The sequence below is a fragment of the Diceros bicornis genome, chromosome 7, assembly GCF_020826845.1.
Source record: "Diceros bicornis minor isolate mBicDic1 chromosome 7, mDicBic1.mat.cur, whole genome shotgun sequence".
In the NCBI taxonomy this organism is placed as follows: Eukaryota; Metazoa; Chordata; class Mammalia; order Perissodactyla; family Rhinocerotidae; genus Diceros; species Diceros bicornis.
The window spans coordinates 22,373,142-22,395,796 of record NC_080746.1 but is presented as its reverse complement, the minus strand read 5'-3'; the positions used below and the strand labels follow the sequence as shown (position 1 = coordinate 22,395,796).

General features: G+C 49.6%; 1 protein-coding gene across 1 annotated transcript in view; it reads left to right on the top strand.

Annotated features, from left to right (window-relative positions):
* The first annotated feature begins 10,921 nt into the window (after positions 1-10,921).
* The window catches only part of ZBTB16 (zinc finger and BTB domain containing 16), a 176,990-nt gene continuing 165,256 nt past the window's right edge, over positions 10,922-22,655 (top strand). Inside the window, exons 1-2 of the mRNA XM_058545186.1 lie at positions 10,922-11,148; positions 14,148-15,505. Coding sequence (XP_058401169.1) covers positions 14,238-15,505 — 1,268 coding nt within the window. The 5' untranslated portion in view covers positions 10,922-11,148; positions 14,148-14,237. The remainder of the gene's footprint in view (positions 11,149-14,147; positions 15,506-22,655) is intronic.

Here is a 22,655-nt window from a genome sequence, read left to right as displayed (position 1 = left end):
CCGAACCCGCAAACCCCAGGCTGCCGAAGCACAGCGCATGAACTTAACCACTACGCCACCAGGCCGGCCCCCAATCCCGCTGGTTTTGACCTCAGATTTTATTATCCAGCTTCATCACCCTCTTGAGCTTGTTTTGAAAATCAAATCTTCCCTCTATGGGCAAGATATGCCATGACTGAAGAATTTCAAAAGATTAATGCGATGTACTTTAAAGGAAATGTCACAATTTCCAAGATTTCCAAGAACGACTGAATGGCTTCAATGACATCTTCATGATGGCCCCCAAAGGGCTCTGGTCCCAAGTCGTGCCTCTAACTGGCCGCATGGCTTTGGGAACATTGTACCGCCTTTCTGTTCTGCTTCCTCTCTTGTAAAATGGTGAGATTGGACTAGATGATGTTTTAAGTCCCTTTCCATTTTGAGTCTACTGGGCATTTTGAAGAGGGTAACTGTTATTTGGTTGTCTAAGCTCAAGTTTGCTTATCAAAAAGTGAACTACTTTGCCTTCTAGTCATGCCTGATATATGTGAGTGGGCAAAAGTGCTGGTGGGTCCTCGTTTGGAAATAAATGTAACAACTTTACCAGCCCACCCATTTTTCATAGTAGATTACTGCCTCATTTCCTCCTTTCAACCTAGGAGATAGAGAGTGTGCAAAAGATCGGAATGTACCATCTCCTTCCAACCAACATGTTCAGGGGCCTTTAACTACTTCCTTCCAGGACCTGGGCTCACTTCTCTTGATTTCTCCAATGTTATGCTAGCACTGTGGGTATCTTTCCCTAAATTCTGTCACTACAAAGGATGCCCCTTTGTAAAGCTCCTCCCCAACTTTTCCTCTACTGCTTCCCCAATGGGTTAGGCTGGAAAATTACCTTTTCTTCATCATTTGTAGGGAATTGTGAAGAAACTCAGGCCACAAGGAAAGCCTGTCACTGACCTGCACTCTTCTCCCCAGCAAGTTGGTGGGGGTCCCAGTGTTCAATCCTGGAGAAACAGCACCCCCCCCACCTACTTCTAATGACCTGGTGATTAGATTTGAAAAGCTCAGTGGTTTACAAATCTGCTTCAGTTCACCTCCTTCTCTTCTACTGATGAAGGACCAAATGACTCCGCCAGAAATTAATCCAAAAAGCAGGAACGCACAGCAGTGGTTTCAAGCATGGCCTCTGGAATGTGGGAGTTGGCTGCTCCCTGTTGTTAGCTGTGTGGCCAAAGGAAGGTTGCCTTTTCTCTCTATCTCAGTTTCTCTAGCTGTAAAATGGGAATAACAGTAACGCTCAACTCATGGAGTTATCTGGAGGAGTAGAGGAGATGACACATGTTAAGGGCCAGCGCCCTTGAGTAAGTCCTCAGTATGTGTTAGCCATAGTCATTACCTCATAAGCAGTATTCAATACATGTCATGGCAAAAATGAATTGAAGACATGACTTAGATTTGTTTAAGCCTATCAAATCAATATTCATTCTACATACACTACAGAGTTTATCATCCTGCTGGCAAGGGCCCTCTCCAAGAGACTATGGGAGGGAGCTTAACAAGATCATAGGAAATGGAGAGCTCAGATTTGGGCTTTTTTGGTTACTCTGTTGTCTTTCAACAGAAGCAGGTTCTGTGAAGTGCCTGTCCACCCAAACACCTTCCTCCTCCCCCATCCACTTTTATTTTGGAAAACAAATAATACAATAATACAAATCCTACCACAACCTGCCCTTTCTGATTCCAGCCTTGCCTATTAGACTGTAACCTCCTGAGGGCAGAATTATTGTTTCTTTGATTGCGTACTTCACCCAGTATGGAACCACGGGTACACTTGGATTTTTAACAAGGAAGCAGTGCAAACACCCCAAGGCTGGGGGTGGCCTCCTTACTTCTCAGAGATTTTGCAGAGCCCAAGCTGTTCAGAAAAGCAAAACACGCTGCCCACATTCAGGGATCTGCCATCCCTGCCAGTTCACGATTAATCAACAAGGAAGAAGGTTCCTTTAAGGAAAAGAAAAGAAATAGAGACTGGAAGGAAGAAAGCAGGGAGAGCTGTGGATCTGGGCTAGAGAGCTTGCTTAACACTTTCTCCCAGCCCTGCAGCCCTCTGTGACTCTTGGTCTCAGTATAATTATGCTAAATAATTATATTTATTATATAAATACATATATTTATATAATATAGCTAGCAACTGTCCCTGCAAGATGCAGCTGGATATCTTAGTGTCTGGCTAATAAATATGTGGCAAAGAGAAGAAATTACAGCTGGTAATGACTTCTGAATATTGAGGCACCCCTGGAACAACCTTTTCCAGCTTTCCTACAACTCTACTTCCTATCCCTAGACAAATGGAACAGAGAACACCCAACATGTCACCATTCCCCCAGCACAAGACATCACTCACCCCAGGCTGGTGGACTGGAGCCTCTTAGCAAGGCCAAGGTAAACACACACATGCAGACTTGGGGGAGGAGGGGCGGAGTCTGCAGTCCACACCTGCCTCACCCAGAGCTTCTCTGCAAACCCCCTGGTCTTGTGAGCCGAATCCTAAAGGTTAAGAAGAATCACAACAGGCAGCCTATCATTGCCTCGCGGTCTGGCCGAGAGGCTTACAACTGAAACTCACGGCAGAGGGAGAAACTGGCTCAATCACTTGGAGTAATGGTACATGCAGAGCCAGCTGGGCATGACTGCTATTTAACTCAAGGAGACCGGGCTGCTGCGCTTAATGTACGTACGCACTAATAAACGCGTCATGCTATGAGGCCAAAATTAACGCCACCCCCTGCACTCCCCACCTTGCTCCCCATTTGCCTGTTTGCCTCATCCCAACCAAACAAATGGGACAAGACTGGGAGAATAGGGCATCAAACAGATGCTCACAGCTACAATGATGTCAATAATCCCAGGTCACCCTTCACTCTTTTAAAGAGATTTAAACTTTATTTATCACAAGACCTTACCCCAAATATTTATAATAAGTCATTTTGTAGGAGGAGGGTGGAAAGAAGGAGTACCTGACATCATCGCTAATAATAGCTGACATTTTCAGATCTTTGACTGTGGGCCAAGCATTCCTTGTGTACCTTCCTAGCAACTCCAGTGAGGTGGGTACCATTACTGTCCCCAGTTTGCAAGGGAGGACAGTGCAACTCAGGGAGTTTAAGAAATTGATCCAAGATCACCCAGGACCTAGGAGGTAGGAGGGGGTATTTGAACACAGACCCATGTGAGTAAATCAGAGCCCAAGCTCTCAGCTTTCTGCTACACTGGGTATTTACAAGACAAAGGAGAAAGTGGAGGATGGGATCATTGGCTTGATGGTGTTCTCAACAGTCCTGCTTTTATTCCTTAAGGTCTTGGATGGGTCCACATTATGATGCCTTCCTATCTGCCCTTCCCTAGTAGTCATCCTGCTTTCCCGCCACAAACAAGAACTCACCTTTTACCATATGCCACGTACTGCAGATACAGAGGTAAGACCCACAATCATCCTTGTCTCATAGAACTCACAGTGTCCTGGAAGAGGCAGCTGAAGAAAAATATGTTCATAGGAAAAAGGGTGAACTACAAACTGTCAAGATATTTCCTAGTTTTCCCCTTGGCTCTGCCCATACAGGATGCTCTGTTCTCCAGATGGACCTGCCCTATGTGTAACCTAATTGTCAAGAGGACCTGGGGGCAGCCCCTAGTCTCAGGCCAGAACCTCAGCTTGGGTGCTGTGGCCCTGCTGCTTCTGACAAACGAAATAAGATGTGTTAATTAAGGTAATGCTAGCTAATATAATAAACAAACTCCAAAATATATAATAGCTAAAGACTAGGGTAGCCAGATTCAGCAAAAAAAGACACCAATTTAAATTTGAATTTCAGATAATTTTTTTAGTGTAACTATGTTCTGTGCAATAGTTGGGACATACTTATACTAAAAATGTATTCATTAATTATCTGAAATTCAAATTTAACTGGTGTCTTTTTTTGCTAAATCTCTGCATTGTATTTGGCAACCCTACTCAAGACATCGAAGGTTTATTTCTTATTTATATATAAAGTCCACAGTGGGTGTTTTTGGTTGGCAGGCAGCTCCCCTCCAAGCTGTGATTCAGGTATCCAGGCTCTTTCCATCCTGGCTCCGCCATACTCATCACTCAGCTTCCAAGGTTTCTATATACTCATGGGGTCAAGTCACAGAAAGGGAAAGAGCATGGAGGATTCCATGTGGGAGTTCTTATGGGCCAGTCTGGTAGTGGCACAACGGACTTCTGCTCACAATCCATTTGTTGTCCAGAACTCAATCACATGGCCTGTACCTAACAGCAAGGTAAGCTGAAAAATGTAACCCAGTGTGTGCTCAGGAAGACATTTAGAGAACAGCTAGCCAGTCTCTGCCACACCTGGTAACAGCAGAGCTAACTGTCAGTACTTGTGGCTAATGCATGTCTCATATGCTAGTTCTGGATTCAGTCAGTAGTCCTACACCCTCTGGTGTCCCTAGCAGGAGATCAGATGCTCTCCTATAGCCCTGGCTGGTTAACTAATAGCTATTTGGGATTGGGAGTACAAGGCCATTGCAGGAATAATGAGTAGTGTTATTCAAATCAATTCATTTCACTTCAATGCAATCTAATAAATATTTATTAATGCCGCTAGGATAGCGAGAAAAGCTTGGTTCTAGGCCCCTGACAGAGACATAAACTGAAATAGAACCCACTTATACTCTCAAGGAGCTGTATACAATTAAACTCAACAGCTATCCTCAACCCTTATCTATATTTCATTGATTTTTCAAGGGTTAGTAAAAAACCCATAGCTACAAAGAATTCTGCCCTAAATGTTGAGATACAGAATGGTTCCTCCTCTCGCGAATTCCTAAAACACTTGGTGTTCATGCGTGTACGTATTCATTCAATTAGTTCATTCACTAACCTGTCTGAGAACTACTCTTCTTGACAGTGTGCTAGGCTCTGAGGGTTGGGAATGGGAATACTGAGTTGAACAAGACAGAGACCTTGCCTTCCAGAAATTCACAATGGAGGGGGTGGTCAGAATGCACATAACTCAGTCAGATACAAGGCAGATAGTGGTAAATACTATGATAAATGTTCACACAGTGCTAAGGGACTTATGGATGAGGGAGAAATTAATTCCAGCTGGAGGGTGAGGTGGAGAAGATTACTTGAAAGATCCAACAATGACTTCCTAAAGAGACAAATGAACTTGCCCTGGCAAGGGAGGCTGAGTCTGGCTCAGAGCCCACAACAGCCTTCGCCCATGGGGCATCCCCCAGACTGCCCCCGACTCAGCCCTAATGGGGAAAAGGCAGCGAGCTTTTCTCAAGGGAGAACTCCAAGGGAGTCTCGCATTTTATCTTAAAAATTCATACAGATTTTGAATTCCACTCCACAGGATATCAATGTTTGTTTTGCTATAATAATTTTAATATAATTGGCTTAAATTACCTGCCATTGAGTAAAATCATTTCATCTCGTGGCTTGTGCGTCCCTGACATACCACTTCCATTTGAAGGGTGCCTTCTCCAGAAATTCAGCTTCTGAGAGTGAGTATATGAATGGAAGCTCAGTCTCACTCATCTTATCACTTGTCTTTTCTGCTTGTCAGGATAAATGAAATATTCTGCTTTAAGGACTCTGAGTCCAGTCTTATGCTTTGTGAACAACAACCCAACAACCATGGATGAGGCCATATTAAATGAACAGAGTAGTTTTCATCCACTTCTCTCACGTCAGGGGAGAAATGTATAGAGTAATGCAACCTGAATATGAGTGGTATGTCTGGACCATGGGGCTTCTGGTGGCACCTTCAAGGAGCGTGCCCCTCCACCTGCATACCCTTCCAGGTTTTGTACATAACTATAGCGTTCCTATTGTAAAACAGCTGCCGTGGATTGAAGTCTATAACATTAAACACCTCCAAAGTTAAACAGTTGGCTATTTAAAGTTAAATAGCATAAGAAAATGTTACATATTTCCCCTCTTCCTGGCCTCCCCACAATAAAACACCGAAGTGTTAAAAAAGCCCCTGTTTGTGACGAGGACTTGGGGGTTAATTTTCAGCATGGTGCCTGGGGATTTAGCTGTGGGACTCCCATTATAAGTAATGGGAGTCCTGCTGCCTCATTCCACGCACACTACATGGAAACCGCACCCCTCGACCGCTACAAAATTTTAGTTTTGAAATTGAGGCCGTCTTTCTCAGAGCAAAGCAGATTTCCAGAAATACCAGAAACTACTCACTCATTTTATCCGGGCCTGGGATATGTGTGTTTGTGCTGGCCCGGGGCCTGTGTGTTTGTGCTGATGTGTATCTAAAAGAGAGAGAATGCCTTTCTCTTAAGTACAGATGCCCCTTTCAAAGACAACAACATTAAAACATTATGCCCCATAGCTGACAGCGATAGTCGCTATGTCTCACCCCAAAGCTTTGTTAGGATCCCCATAAAACCTGGCACATGGTTGGTGACACCCACTGAAACACTGTGCTTTTTCCATAACCTGAGCCCTGCTGCCTGTCATTAAGGGACCTCTCTTATTAAGCATCTCTTTTTTAAATGGCTGCCATCATCTGGTCCCAGTGTACATTAAATCCCATTATAATTATAAACACACTTCCCCATAACATCCACTGCAGATTTCATCCACACTGCCTACCCCCTCAGGGCATCTTTGCACTAATAACAACTCAGATTTGCTATCTGAGTTGACAACATTAGGTCCCAACACCATTTGCAATATGCTGGGGGGAGAGAGAGAGAAGGAAAAGCTTTTCTCTTCCTCAATCATGAAGATCTTGGGGTCACAGTGACCCAAGGCCTCAGGGGCTGAAAGAAATACCTCTTCCTCTTCTTCATTTGAAAAGTCACTCTCTCTCTCCAGATGAGAGGAAGGGCATACTTAGTACCTGGAAGAGAAGCCCAAGTTTGTAAACACCACTAACCAGATCTCTACAGGGAAAAAGGATGGCAATTACTAATCAAAGAAGGCACTTTCTTTCTTGGTTTTCTGACCTTCAACTAATTAGAGCCAACATGTCACCTGATTATTTCCCCATCTGTTTTTTGGAGGGGACATCTAAGGAAGTGACATGAAAGAATTAAACTAAAAAAACAACAAAAACACAAACCAAAAACACTATCAACATATGCATTGAGGGCAAATTCTACTCTGCTTAATTTTTTACATCATCTGCATTTATCTAGTAAATATCTACAATGATGACCTTGACGCATTGTAAGATCCTTTGCCTCCAGAAAAGGACAGAATAGGCTTGCTGTGTCTTCCCCCTAAGAGTCCCCAGTGGGGTAAAGATCTGAGAGTACATGTGACAGTGTGGTGCATCCTCCAGTGGCAACCTGGAGTTCTCAATTGTGGAAGAGACAACTTTTTTCCAACTAGGGGGCTTCACTGCCTGCATCACACCCTGAAAATGCTTCATTCCCCACTTATCACAAAGTAGCTTGGAGAAATGCAAAGTAGCTTCTTCTCCCCAAAAGCTAGGAGTCCTTGATTTATTTATCATGACAGGAAAGTTTACTTTTAAGTTTTAAAACTATTTTCCTACTGAGGAATTGGAACAAAATGAGTTGCGACATTCCATTAACAATTGGAATACTCAAAACACCACTGTCACCTTCTTCCTAGGCACCTGTTTAGTCGAAGTTTTATTGTAACTCAAAACTCCCTCCTCAACTTTTGCCTGAGATATTGAGGGAGGAGGAGAAGTGCAGAGATCGTGGGGGATCTAGGTCTATTTACCTGGTGGCCTGATTCAGCCGAGAACTGTTTGGTACTCAGCTTGGCTGGATGCTGCATAGACCTTGGCCTCAGTGGAGAAAGAGGAGAAGGAAAATTAAAAGCCCTGTTTCCCTTTTCTATCTCACAAGAGGCTGTATAATCTAGAAGTTAAGATCATGAGCTTTGCAGTCGGAATGGTCTGATTTAAAGTCTCAGCTCTGATACTGAATAGCTCTACAGCCTTGGGGAAGGCACTTAACCTCTCTGAGCCTCAAGTTTCTCATCTGCAGAAATGGGGAAAATACTACTACCTGCATTAATAGGATTGTTATGAGGATTAAATAAAACAATATAGGTAATGTGTTAAGATTCACAGACAGTGCTCAGAATGAGTTGTTATTCCCACTGTCTCATTCCCATAAGATCACTTAGACCTGATCTACTCTCCTCTTCTACAAACTGAGCTCTGAAAGGCTGCTACCAGTGGGAGGTATGTTAGTAAAGGAGGAGATGAGGGCATAAGAAGATTTAACAATGGAATTCCATCCAAAGGTCAACTCATCTTTTTCCCTCTCTCCAGCATGACATCCTAGCAAGACTGAGGTCCCTTCTATTTTTAGGACCTATCAGAACTAATGTCCCAGCTTCCCTTACCACATCCTTCAAAAAAAAAAGTAAAAAAAAAAATTACTACAAATACATGAACATGTGAGAGAGAGAGAGAGAGAGAGAGAGAGAGAGAGAGAGAGAGAGAGAGAGAGATTTCTATTGTAATTTTCCATCCTGCTTGTTTTTAGGTGCTGCCATATGCAATCTCTGAACTGGGGATTCTCATCAGCCTTCTGGGGACCCAAGGACATAGCTCTGGCTATAAATGATGCCAGTTGTGGGGGGGGGCAGCTGCTGCTGCTTTATCTGGGCCTAATAATCCTTATCACACTGCTGTGCGGCCAGCCTTTAGCGCTAAGTGGAAATGCTGGGAGCCCAATGCTGGCACTCAGCCCACAGCTCGCCTGCCTTCCTCCTTTTTGTTACCTTCTCCACCTCTTAAATTCAGGCATTAATCTCTCTTTAACACTTACTAACGAGGACTGGGCTTTTTAATGGGCAGAGTTTATGAAGCAAGGGAGATTTTCACGTAGAGCGAATATGGCATGGGGTGGGGGTGTCCAGGGCCATGGAGGGATTGTTCTTTCTCTCCCATTGTTTCCAGGGAGTTTCTCTTTCTCTGATTTGAGGATGAATGGAGATTAGGATGGAGGGTTAATCTGGGCCTCTTCTGCTCCTGCACTCAGGAGGGGCCGGTAGGTGGAGTGGACAGCGAGGAGGCAGCAATCTTCAGCAGGCACCATTGAGGCAGAAGCTCAACAAGTTTACTGACTCTTCTATTTCCCTTGTGAGGCATTAGGAGGGTCTTTTCTTACATCCCTTCCCTCTCGTTCTCCTTGCAGACCATTTATTTCTTAACTTTCTTTACATTCTTTTCCTCTTACAGATTGCAGAGACCTTAGCTAGGAAAACAATCTATAATAGGGATTGCTCTTCATTGTTAATCAAAATGAACACCCAGGGACTGGGCTTTTCTAGCAGCGGTTAGCTGTTGCTGTATTCCCTGCTATCAGAGGGTAACTGGCCCCTTTCCTTCACTTCCCAGCGCGCTTCTCTGCCCATCGTCTTCTTTCCCCTTACTCCTGAAGGTCTGAGCACTTTCCCTGTCAGTAGGAGACAGGAGCGACGCTTGCTGGGATGAAACTGCCCCTTTAGCAGCTCTTGTAACTCCACCGTCTGGCCTTCCGTGGCCGGAAGCGGATTTTTGCCTCTAGTTGGCTTCTGCCACCTTCCATGACCCTTCAGTTCTCGGGGCCTGACTCTCGGTCTGGCACAGTGCCAGAGGCACGCATCGGAATGTGACTGTACGTGAGTCGGGCGGAAAACCCTTGACCCACTCGCGTCTCAGGGACAGAGTGTGGGGACTCAGAACTCTGTGCTTGAAGCCTCGCGCTGCTGAGATTGTATGACCTCCGGGGCTGACTGGCCTGAGACCCAGGGAGGGCGCTCTCCACCACCACCCTCACCCCAAAGCTCCTGGACCTTAGTCGGCTGCCATGGCCTGTGCTCAGAGGAGCGCTTCCCACCTCTTGTCCCCTACCTTCGCCAAGCTCCAGGGAAAGGGGGGAGAAAGGGACTCTCCATCACCGGAAGAGGGGCAGACTTCTGGTTGCTCTTACCCGGGTTTAGTGATCTCAACTCCACCTTCTAAAGTGGAGCGGCCAGCTGAGAGGACGAAGCACTTTTGTGGGACCTGGAGCTTCTTCAGGCTTTCACTCGCCCCCTGAAGACTTTGCGCTGACTAGGGCGCAGTTCTCAGGAACTGTTTCCAGCCAGGTTCCCTGGGGGTCAAAGTCCAGGGGATGCTCAAGACTGGGAGGGAGGAAAGTTTCTCTCAGGCTTCGACCTCGGCCTCCAGGGATCCCGACAGCTAAAACTGGGTGTCTCCCCTCGACGATAGATCCCCGCGGAGCCTCTGGCACCTGGCTCACCAGGGCCCTCGAGCTCTGCGCCTGGAGACTTCTCGCAATCCGGCTGCTCAACGCCCAGAGGCGCAGAAGACCTGGGCTTGGGCTGGGAAATTGACCTTCTAAAACCGACGTCGGGGTACAGGGGATGTAGCCCCGAGCCCGGAGAAAAAGTGAAAGGCGAGAAAACACGCACTGAATCGGGGCAAACATTTGAAGCCGGGGACCAAACTCCGCGCCTGGAGCAGCAGGAGAAAACAAACCCCGTGTCCAGGGGAAATTAAAAACCAGGGGGTTGAAGGTGGGGGCTGCTCCTCGCCCCTCACCTCCATTGCCCCCACTAAGGGTTCCAAGCCCCTGGAACTCCTCTCCACGAGCTCCTTCTTTCCTCTCCGCTTGGCCGGTAAGCGGCGGCCGCCGGCGCCCCAGCAGCAGCTAGATGTCAGGCGAAGCCCGGGGCGCGGCGCGCGGGGAAGGGAGGGGAGGGGAAAGGAGGGGGGAGTGGGGCGGGGAGCGCGCGCGGGCTTGGCCAGTGCGGGGGGTGGGCGGGCTGAGCCCAGGGACGGCGCGGGAGGGGGGAGAGAAGGGGGGCAGCTATGGGCAGGGAGCCGGGCTCGGCCGCCAGCACTAAAGATGGAGAGGCGCCGGGGCCTCGCAGGGGAGGGGGCTTGGCGTTGACGTGGGACGCGGCGGAGGCGCCGCAGCCGGTGGTGATTTGCTAACCTCACAGCAGAGAGGAGTTGAGGGCGATGAGAGCGGGTACTGCGAACTGCCGGGCGATGCCGCCGCTGCCGCCTTGATACCGAGAGCAACAGTTCCCCAGCAACACCCCTCCCCGACGCAGGCACACACCCCTCAAGAGGCACGCACACCCACCCTACAGCGCCTGGCTCGGCAGCGGTGAGTGGGATGTCGGGGAGGGGCGCACCGCTCAGCAATAGCCTTGCGCCAGGGCGCCCCAGGACTGGAGAGGTCTTGGGGGCGCGCTCGCTTCGGCCACTCGGCCGCTGGGCTTGTGCCTTATTTTATTCGGCTTGCTCCCTTCTTGCTGCTGCAGCCGTCGCCACCGCCAGTTGGGGGGGGGTCGGCTAGAAGGGGGAGCCCCGGCTGTCAGCCTAGGCGAGCTGCCTCCCCAACCCTTCCGCTCCAGGGCACGGTCGGGGTGAGAGGTAGGGGGCAGAGCGGTCTACAGTGGCTGAGGGCGCGAGCGGAGGATTGGGGATCCGGAGGCTTTGTACCACCAGGGGCCGGCAGTGGAGCCGGGGGCCGGTGGGTGCTCATGTGTATGCGGACCGGTGCGCGGGCGCGAGATAGGGTTGTGGTTTATTTGTGTGTTTATTCGCCGGTCGGCTGGGAAGCTAGAATCGGAGGATCCGAGGAGTGGATCTGGAGGCGAAGGAGAGCAGGACTGGGACTCACTTGGGTTTTGTTTCTCTTTGAAAAACGTGGTGGGCTCTTTTTTCTTGATTGGACTTGATCCCCCCGTTTTGGGGGGGAGGGGCAGCCGTGGCGTAGCTCCGGAGGGTCTCTAGGGCTCCGGGCCCTCCTCGGCTCTCGGCGGGACCGGCCGTGGCGCCGGAGCTCGCTGTGCGCTCCCGACCGCTCTCGGTGGGTGCCCCGGCTCTGCACCTGATGCGTTCGGGATGCCTTTCCCATCCTGGCGCTCCGGCAGCTCGCTCGCACAGCCCCTCGAACACTCCCGCACGCGCTCGAAATGCGCACGATCTCTCTGGCCCGCGGACCCACCAGAACGCACAGACGCGCTCGGCACCGACTCACTCGCCCGCTCCCTGAGACGTTCGCAACGTGCCTGGGGAGGCACGCCGGCTGCTGGCGCCGGAGGCCGGGGACCCTGCCCGTCACTCCCGGGAGTCACGGCCCTGGGTCGAAGAGGAAAGGCCGGCAGATCTTTTCTCGCCTTTCCTCCCACAACTCGCTGTCGGGCTTTTGTGCTTCCCCTTCGCCGCGGGGCGGGTCCGCCTCCTCGCGGCTCTCGCCAGGAGTCCAGCCAGCTCGGACTCTCGCTTTCCGCCCGGGTCTCTTTCGTTTTCCCTCTTCCCTAGCCCGGCTCCCTTTCTTTCTGCGGTCTGGCTCCCCGGGAAAAGTTGCTTCCCTAAGTTTGCTGAAGTCGTCTCCAAGTCTCTGTGGGGGTGGCTGGGAACTGGGGGTGTGTGAGAGCGCGATCGATCCCTGGAGCTCGAGCGGGTTAGCCCCGGCTTTCCCCCGCGGCGCCGGGCTGGGCGCCGCAGCCAGCGCCGGCCGGATCGTGGGCGCCGAGCCGCGGGTCGGGGGGACCGCTGACCGAGGGCACCCTGATTTCCCTCAGGACCCGAGGAGCTTGCTTTTGGGAAGGAATTGGGGTAGCCCAGCTTCCATTCTTTCGATTGCTCTCTCCTAGTTCTCCGAAACCCCGAAGTCTTCGGGAAGGCGCACGGTGGCGAGGCGCCGATGAATGGCCCTCCCATCCTTGACGGCCTCAGTCCCCACCCCAGGGTGGGCAGCAAAAGTGTCTCGATTAGCCGTCCTGTTAACCCTTTCTGCGTGGGATTTGTGGCTGTGGAGCCAATAGGGCTCCTTTTGGGGGCGGAGGCAAGCAGTGTTCCAGGAGTGAGGGAGAACCCTTGCTCTGCTTTGCTCCCAGTTCGTTTCACTGCAGTATTGGCCACAGCAAGGCAGAGGCTGGGGGTGACCTGGGCCTGGGGGTCTTTCTAACACTCTTTAAACCGAGTTTGGGCCTGCCAGAGCCCTGTTGTTGATCCCGAACAGCGCTTTGGGGAGAGGCCTTTGTCTCCCAGCCCTGTCCTCCCTTCATACTGGTTGTAACTAACACTGCAGATGCTGGTGCCAATATCACTTCTAGCGCCTCAAAGCCATGTCCAGCATCAATTGCTGCTCCTGGTCACAGGACTTGCCCACTCCTGGGAGCCTGTGGGACGCACTTGGAATTCATGTGCCCAGCATGTGCTCTCCTGGATGTAGGGGTGCATATTTCCTATGATCTCTTTCCGTAGATCTTTCATGACCTATCCTCCTACTTTTATAGATTCTCCCGTCCACTGGGCACTTGTGGGCAGGGGTAAGTGTGGCATCTTATATAAGTGTGCACACGTGTTAACTCTCGCTCCCTCTCTGGCTGGTGTGTGCACACACATGCACACACACAGTCCAGACTTTGGATTACATATAGTACAGTAACTTGAGGCACCTATGGGTAGAAGTGAGCCAAGCCAGTGTGTGGGTTATGTGTGTGTGTTCCTGTTAGAGCCTAAGGAGGGAGTCAGGGCATGGGTCTGCCAGTCTTTTGCAGTCCTGAGAAGAGTGGAAGGACAGAGGCCCACGAAAGCACCATAGGTTTCTGTGGGCCAGGACTGTGGGCTGCTTGCCCCAGCTAGGCTTGACTTTGCTCCTGGGGCTACCACTGTGAGGCAGGATTTAGAAGAACTTTGTTTCGAAGATGAGGTTTGCTGCACAGGGGTTGAGAGTGAAATTGACCAAAGGAAGGGGTTAAATTCTTATTCATTTCAAGTAAGTGCTGGGCACCTCCTCATAATGAATGTTAGCCTTGCATAGGAGACCCCTACTCTCAGACTTGAAGATAGCCCAGGACTCACAAGGCTCCACTGTAATTTTCATTTCACTTCATCTAATAGACATCATAGAGCAGGAAGTTAGACATATGCTGTAGTAGAACCTTCTCTTGACTCTCATCATCTCTGGGCTTGTAAAGGCAGACATGTAAAATTCTAGGAAGAAGCCCCTCCTCTCCATTAAAATCTCCAAGGCTCTCTTGCTGGGGGATTGCTGTGTTGTATTGTTTGAATTCTTACTTTTAAGGACGCTAACTAATCTACCTTTTGTGCTCTCATCTCTTTTGCCTCTGCCTGCCTTCTCCCATCTAGCCTTCTCCATTGGCCCAGGAAACTCTCACTGCCCCACCACGCAGAGCCAGGAAGGAAAGAAAGCCTCATGCCTAAGCCGCGGGGAGCACTATGGATCTGACAAAGATGGGCATGATCCAGCTGCAGAACCCCAGCCACCCCACGGGGCTCCTGTGCAAGGCCAACCAGATGCGGCTGGCTGGGACGCTGTGTGATGTGGTCATCATGGTGGACAGCCAGGAGTTCCACGCCCACCGGACTGTGCTGGCCTGCACCAGCAAGATGTTTGAGATCCTCTTCCACCGCAATAGCCAGCACTATACTCTGGACTTCCTCTCGCCAAAGACCTTCCAGCAGATTCTGGAGTATGCATACACAGCCACGCTGCAAGCCAAGGCAGAAGACCTGGATGACCTGCTATATGCGGCCGAGATCTTGGAGATCGAGTACCTGGAGGAGCAGTGCCTGAAGATCCTGGAGACCATCCAGGCCTCAGATGATAATGACACGGAGGCCACCATGGCAGACGGCGGGGCCGAAGAGGAAGAGGACCGCAAGGCTCGGTACCTTAAGAACATCTTCATCTCGAAGCATTCCAGCGAGGAGAGTGGGTATGCCAGTGTGGCTGCACAGAGCCTCCCTGGGCCCCTGGTGGACCAGAGCCCTTCGGTCTCCACGTCATTTGGTCTTTCAGCCATGAGTCCCACCAAGGCTGCAGTGGACAGTTTGATGACCATAGGACAGTCTCTGCTGCAGGGAACTCTTCAGCCACCTGCAGGGCCTGAGGAGCCGACACTGGCTGGGGGTGGGAGGCCCCCTGCAGTGGCTGAGGTAAAGACGGAGATGATGCAGGTGGATGAGGTACCTGGCCAGGATAGCCCTGGGGCAGCAGAGTCCAGCATCTCAGGCGGGATGGGAGACAAGCTGGAGGAAAGGGGCAAAGAGGGGCCCGGGACCCCGACTCGGAGCAGCGTCATCACCAGTGCTAGGGAGCTGCACTACGGGCGTGAGGAGAGCGCTGAGCAGCTGCCGCCGCCAGCGGAGGCTGGCCAGGGCCCCCCGGGCCGAGCAGAGCACACTGCGCCTCCAGCTGAGAAACATCTGGGCATCTACTCCATGTTGCCCAACCATAAGGCTGACGCCGTGTTGAGCATGCCATCGTCGGTGACCTCTGGCCTCCACGTGCAGCCTGCCCTGGCCGTCTCCATGGACTTCAGCACCTATGGGGGTCTGCTACCCCAGGGCTTCATCCAGAGGGAGCTGTTCAGCAAGCTGGGTGAGCTGGCTGTGGGCATGAAGTCAGAGAGCCGGACCATCGGGGAGCAGTGCAGCGTGTGTGGGGTGGAGCTTCCTGACAACGAGGCTGTGGAGCAGCACAGGTAGGCCCCTCTCCAGTCCCGCACCCCACACCCCAACACCCCGACACCCTGCCTGCATTCCCAGCTACTCCTGAGTCCCGGGGCCTGGCTCCCCTGTCCTCCCTCCTATTGGTAAAAAACCACTTCTTTCGAAGTCCTGGGGGGCCACACTTTTCAAGTGTGGTGAGGGGCCTAGGGTCGTTCCAAGCATTGGGGAACTCATGGGCCCAGCTCCTTATTCGGCTCTTTCCTCTCTTTTTGCCTTTGGGCTCCCGTTGGCTTCTCTGCTCTTGGGTCTGCTCTCCTTTGCTGGAGTGACTGATAAAGTGGAGGGAGGGAGAAGAGAAAGTGACATTGAAAAGGAAGGTCTCCCATGGCCTGGATCTGGCCACATTGCTGGGTTGCAGGTACCCGGGTTCCCATGCGGTAGTTTCTGCCAAGGTAGGCTTGTCTGCAGCTCTGGAGGGTGGGAGGGCCTGGGTGTTCCTCAGGCCACAAGAGCAGCTGCAGGTTCCGAATGTCATTCCTGGTGAACTTTCATTGCCGGGAACGTTGCTTTCTCTCCCTTCTTGTTCTCTGTCCCTGCAAACATATGTGGAGGGAGTTGATTTAAATTCAAGGGGGAAGGATGGGTATGAGAGTCTTGGTTTTGCAGCCTGCAGAGCCTTATTCTTATCCCATCTCTGCTCACATTGAATTAAATGCCACTTCGGGCTGGCATTGGCTTCCCTCTGGCTTCTGTTTCCTTTTCTGTGAAATAACCATTCACTGAGTTCTTATGGTGTGCCTGGTTCAATACTAAGTGCTTTATGTGGAGTCACATTTTTGTAACCACAGCCCTCTGAGGTAGGTTCTTCTTTTACATAGGAAGATACTAAGATCTTTTCCCAGGGTCACATAGATAGTAAGAGGCAGAGCTGTGTTCAAATTCAGGTCTTAACCCCCTTGCACGTTGCTGCCTCTTGGAGTCTTTCAGTCCTGAAGAGGATCGTGTCTACAGAACAGAGGGTTTTGAACATTGCTCATTAGAAGTAGAGTAAATACGGAGGGAATCAGTAGCGGGTATGGTGTTCACCTGTATCTGTTGTAACAATATGCCCATCATTTCACCCTCCAGTCTCCGGGTGTCAATAAGTGCCGTTTCTGTTGTCATTCATGATAACATTTCCCTGCACGCCCTCTGGCCTGCTGTTTTGCTGATCTTGGGTGGATTCTCTCGTCTCCCTCCACCCCATCCCTCTGTTGCTCATTCAGGTACAGGAAGGGATGTGAAGGAGACAGGGTGGGGGTGGAGGAGAAGGGGGAGGCGGATCTGATTACCACACGCTGAGCCGGAACCTGCTCCAGCACTGCTTAATCGGTGACAATTGGTGGCTCTGAGACTTACCTTGTGGAAAGTGCCACTGAGCTAAATGTAGCCGGTTTTTTTTTCCGGTGGGTGCGAAAAATAACCGCCACTGAGGTGTGTCTTCTTGATGCTTCTACCGCTCAGACATAGACCGGGGTTGTGTTTGTTTTCGCTCAAACTTTCCTAAAGAGGAAACCCCCCCATCAAACCAGATAGATTGACCATCTCCGGATGTGAATTATTTCAGTTGCGTGCTATTAGAAATGGGGTATGGTGGAGAGTAACTTTTTTTTGAGGTATAATTGACATGTAACATTATATTAGTTTCGGGTGTACAACATAGTGATTCGACATTTGTATATATTGCAAAACAATCACCACAGTAAGTCTAGTTAACATCTGTCACCATACATAGTTATAGATTTTTTCTTCTTTTGATGAGAACTTTTAAGGTCTACTCTCTTAGCAACTTTCAAATATACAGTACAGTATTATTAACTATAGTCACTGTGCTGTACATTACATCCCCAGGACTTATTTATTTTATAACTAGAAATTTGAATCTTTTGACCCCCTTCACCTATGTGGCCTACCTCCCACCCCCTGGAAAGTACATTTTTTTTGACTCCTGTTGGATCATTTTTGCTTCTCTTGACCTGAGAGGGCTACAAAAGAGATCACTCTCCCAGGAGTTCCAAGTTCCTGTTCTGCGGGACCCTCGCTTCTCTGGGGAGAGATGGAGGGCTGGCTGTGTTATACCCCACAGAGCCTGGGCGGTGGAACTAGCCATATCTAGCCGTGAGAGCTTGGGAAAGTCATGTAATCATTCTGAGCCTTGTTTTACTCTCTTTAAAGTGGAGGTGGTCAGCAGGGTGTGGGGCTGAATTAACGAAGTAACATTCAGAAATCCCTAGAGCTGTGCCTGGCACATAGTAATGATGAAAATGAAGAAGTGGCCCTGCAATCCCCCGTCTTGCTTAGGTCTCGTCTCTGCATCACCTTCTCAGCTCTGAGTTCTAGCGGGTAGTGTCCAAGGCACTGCCTTCTGCCGGGGTTGTGTTGGCTGTGAGGTGGTGCAGAGAATGACCCTGTCCTTGTGAGCTTGTGATGGCGGGGTGCTGGAATCCTTGGCATCACACTCTGGGCTGCTGACATGGAGAATGTGCTTTTGACTGACGGTGGAAAGTAAGCTGCTGCAGCCCAGGAAAGTGGAACCTAGGGCAGCGCCTTGTGTGGAAAGCTGTGGGTGTTTAAAGAAATCGAGGAGGGGAGAAAATGTCCCTGCACGTGCTCGGCCCTCGCTCTGACTGGCAGCCCCGTGGCTTCTGATCAGATGCGCTTGGGGAGGCTTTTTCCTCTCTGCTTCTCCCTCAAAGCTCCAGGATTAAGTGCGACTTCCCTGTTTCCAACTGTTTTCTGTTCCTCCCCCCACATCACAACTACCAATACAAACAAAAAGGCAAGACAAAACAATCAGAGTGGGAGATTTGGATGTCAAGAGGCTGTGGAATTGGCTGTAAATACAACGGTGATGAACATGATGAAATAACAGGCTACAGGTTTTACTTTATTGTTAAGCCAGTAGGCGAGAGTGTTGGTCAGGGTTAAGCACCCAGCAGTTATTGTTGCTTTTCTTTCTGGGGGGCAGAAGGGCATGGAGAGGAAGGAAGGGGAGAGTGCTGGGAAGTGATGCAGCAGGGAGAGTTTGTGAAGGAATCCCATCAGTAGGTTTCCTCATGGCTTGGTCTCCAGCTAGTGAGAGGGGAGCCTATTGGCATGACAGACAGAAAGAATGAAACTTAGTGAAGTTGTGCTCCCCACGGTGCATGACGAGATATAAAAGCAATGTCACATACAGTCATGCATTGATGGAAAGACTGCACAAAGACACTACTTGGGTAAATCAAATGGGGCTTCCTTACCTAAAGGATCCAGAAAGAAGTGAGGATAGTCAGAAGACTTGATAGATCAGCAGCATTCTCCAGGCAGATGCAGGAGCAAGCTCTGGACCCCCAAACCTTCCCCAGTGAGCCCACATTACAGAGGACAGTGTATGAGGGAGGGAGGCTCACATCAGGATTCTGGAAGATTGGACTCTCCTCTAGGCTCAGTGTCTTGTCTTGCTCTCTTTGAAAAGCTGAAGCTGTCCTGCGTGTAGCCTTGTCTGGATCTGATCTAGGGGCCGTCTTAACTGGTCTAGATGCAGCTTCTCGTTCTCAGAGTTATGTACATATGTGGTAAGGTTACAGGGGCAGTATGGTTGACTTGAGTGTCAGCACAGTCCTCATTTATAGCCCTTAGTCTCCCCAGGCCTGTACAACCTGGGCTTCACATGTTTCTGAATTTAGTGCTGCAGAATCAGAGTGCCGTCTGGTTTCCCAGGAGCCTCTGGATCTTCTACAGACCAGCCCTTAGACCAGCTACAGTGTGGATCCTCCACACACACAGTAGGAACTCTTGCCTGGTGCTTGAAGGGATGCTCAGGAACCACAAGTAACAGCCTCGGCCAGTTCCCTGCACTCGTGTGTGCAGCCCTTCTCCGTGGCTTCTTGAGGCCAACTCTAGGGTGCATGAGCCACATAGCTGAGATGTTAGAGTTCTGCCTGGCCCTTTGCCTTGGTCTCGCAGGTGGCCAGCAGCTCTGTTTTCAGTGGTTGACCATGTAGAGGGCTAGTAGCAGTTGATCTTGTTTTAGGTCACTTTGGGGACTTTAGAACTTGCTCATAACTCTTGGTGCCCTTTCATTATTCTGCCAGCTTTAGGCACCCATTTGTTCTGTTTGGAAAGAGTGCACTGTGCAATAATGATAGCATCAACAATAATATGAATGATGCCTTTTATCAGTTGTACCACTTTTTCCTTTGCACAGCACCTTTAATGACTCTATCTCTCTTAACCTCACAGCCTCCCGTAAGAGGGTTCAAGTCCATCATCCTGTGTCTGTGATTATGAAGTCTGCAAAGCTCTGAAAGCTGAAAGGTTTTGTGTAAGTTTGCAGCAAACTCGTTTATTGGCAAAACCTGATCTGAACTGATGTGACGCTATATTTATCCCACCTGTTTTGAATATTCATATATTTTGCTGCAAAAATATTAATGTGTTTGATTACAGAGTGCTTCTCTAGACTCCTCTGGGACTGGTAAAGACGCTAGGCCCCATGGTACCTTTCTAAAATCTGAACAATTAGGATTTTGGAAGCACCCAACAGTTTTGGGTAAGGGATTGTGGGCCATCATCAGCCACAACTTTGAGATGAGAATGAGCTTTGGAGGGAATAAGTGACACGCCCAAGGTCACAGAGCTATAAATGGCCAGAGCCAGGAGTTCAGCTCACGTTCTGATTCACAGTGCTGGGTGCCCTGCACCAAGCCATATAAGAACATCAGCACTGCCGTTCTGGGTCGGATCCATCTGACCGAGTCTTTGGGTGCCAGCACCATCCCTCAGATACCACCATGGGAGGCTACAGCTATCTTCCTTGACGTCAATCCTAAAGGTCAGGTGCAGCCCAGCTTCTCTTAGTAGCTATTTACGGCAGCTCTGTCATTCACAGATTTGCTCAAATCCTTTCCGAAACCATTTCTATTTCCAGGAAGTATCCTTTTGGGGGTGATGAATGACTTAAGTTTATAACCTGGGCTCCTGGAAATCTAGTCTTTCGAGAGGTCACTGGTTGTGATGAGAGGAAGACGGCAGAAGGCTTGGTGGCGTTGTGTCCAGCTCTTGCAGAGGCCGGGCCTCTAGACTCAGCTCTGCGCTGTTTTAGCTCTGCCACCTTTCACATCCTGAGCTTTAATTTCTTCATTTGTAAAACTAGGCGCTTGGATGAGCTGTTTCCGGATTGTTGAGCTCTTTAAAAAGTCCTTTTTTTTACCCTTTATGCTCTCACTTCTGTCTTCATGAAGTCCTTTTGGTTAATTGAATTTTGCTCTGTTTTAGAATCTGGATTGGCAGTCAGCCAGCTAAAATAGGGGATCAGTTAGATTTGCTTCTGTCTGCTGTAATTTCGTTTTTAAATACTTCAACCTGCTTAGGGTTCCTGAGTCATCTGGGATCTATACTGAACTCTTGGACATTTTGAAGATGATTTCTTTTCTTTTATTTCCAAGGAGGAAAGTTGCCCGTTCTTTCGTCTCAGTGAGAAGTCCCATTTTAATCTGCTGTCCCTGTTGGATGGAGCTGCTCTTTGCTGGAGGGAGGGGGAAGAGCTATAGATCAGCAACACTTTTTCCTCCTGCTTGTTCTAGGAAAACTATTTATGAATCTTTAAAATAGTGATTATCCTGAACTGTTAAAATCAAACTCCATTCACAGCTCTTTGATTTCTTGCTAATTCAGGAGAAAAGCATTTCCAATCACTTTGTTTTTTGGTTAATTAATGACTTTGAAACAAGTCTAACTTAAAGCCCACATGTGAGACTTGAGACTCTTGCTAAATGAATACAGGTGTGCCTCAGTTTGTCCGTTGGAGGGTTCCTGAATTTTCCACGATAACTAAGAGTTTTCTTAGTCAAGTTCTGTTTTGGTGCTGTTAAGTGAAAGCCCTTACTCAGCAGCAGTTATTTTGGTAGAAAGAAAAGTTTACTATGGCATCCTCACTGCCTCACCTCCAACCCCACGTTTTACACATAGAAAATGTGCATTTTCAGCAAATTAGACTATCTGGGTCAGAATCCTGATTTCACTACTGACCAGCTGTGTGACTGTGGTTACGTTACTTAAACCTCTCTGTGCCTGTTTGCTCATTTGTAAATGGGAAAAGTAACAGTACCTACTCACTGGATTGTTACAAGGATTAATCAGTAAATATTTGTCAAGTGCAAGGAATGGTGGCTCACAGTAAGTGCTCCATCCATGTCTGCTATTGTATTTTTATTGCCGTTGTTGTAGTGAAGCGGGTCACCTGGCAGTGCAGGGTAAAAAATGTGTTTGTGTTGGTCCGGGTCCTGCTTTCCCCACAGGCATTGGTTCATACAGCGTGGTAAACACTGCTGCCTTGGGCGCCGCATGTTTGGTGCTGATACACGGTAAGCACCTGCATTGTCCCCCAGACGCTGGTCACTTGTACTGTGGTGGCCAGGGTACTCTTTGTCCCATTGACCTGAGGCCTGATGAGTCATTCCAGTTCTCATTTAAATTTAGCTGGGCAGCACTCCACCATCATTGGTTCCAAATGCCGAGGCGGCTTATCCATGCGGTGTCCTATTGCCTGTGCACGTGGCCGGGTGGGTGATTTCACTGTGGTCGAGGCAGAGGTGAGGAGCACAGACACCCCCTTGCTGAGGGAACTCTAGGCTTGTGGATGCTGGGCGTGCCAGGGCTCCTTCCCTTTCCTGCCCCCAGTGCAGGATGCTTCTAAGAGCGCATTCAGCAAACACGGTTCTGAGTGCTTGATCCATGTCAGGTTCTGTGCTAAGTGCATTCGTAGTCAGAATCTCCTCAAACCCTCTAGCCACCCTATAAGGTGGATGTTGGTTTTGCATTCCCTGGTGGGCAGAGGTTAGTGGGCTTGTCCATGGTAAGACAGTAAAGTGTGGCGCCAGGGTTGGTGCCCCAGTCTTCTGGCTCCGTGTTCACTCTTCTTTCCATAACGTCCTGCTTGGACCTTCAGCCCCTGGTGGGATCAGAAGGGAAGGGAGAATACAGGAAGGAGCGGCTCCGTGTTCCCTGCAGCTGGTGCCCAGGAGGCTTACCTCTTGGCCAGCTCTGGGCTCCTAGCTTCCTCCGGTGGTTTGAGAGGAAGAAACGAGTGAGGAGCTGCTTACTGGGAACGGTTCAGGTCTTTTGGGGGGCTGGGACCACACAGGTTCAAGGAGTAGCACA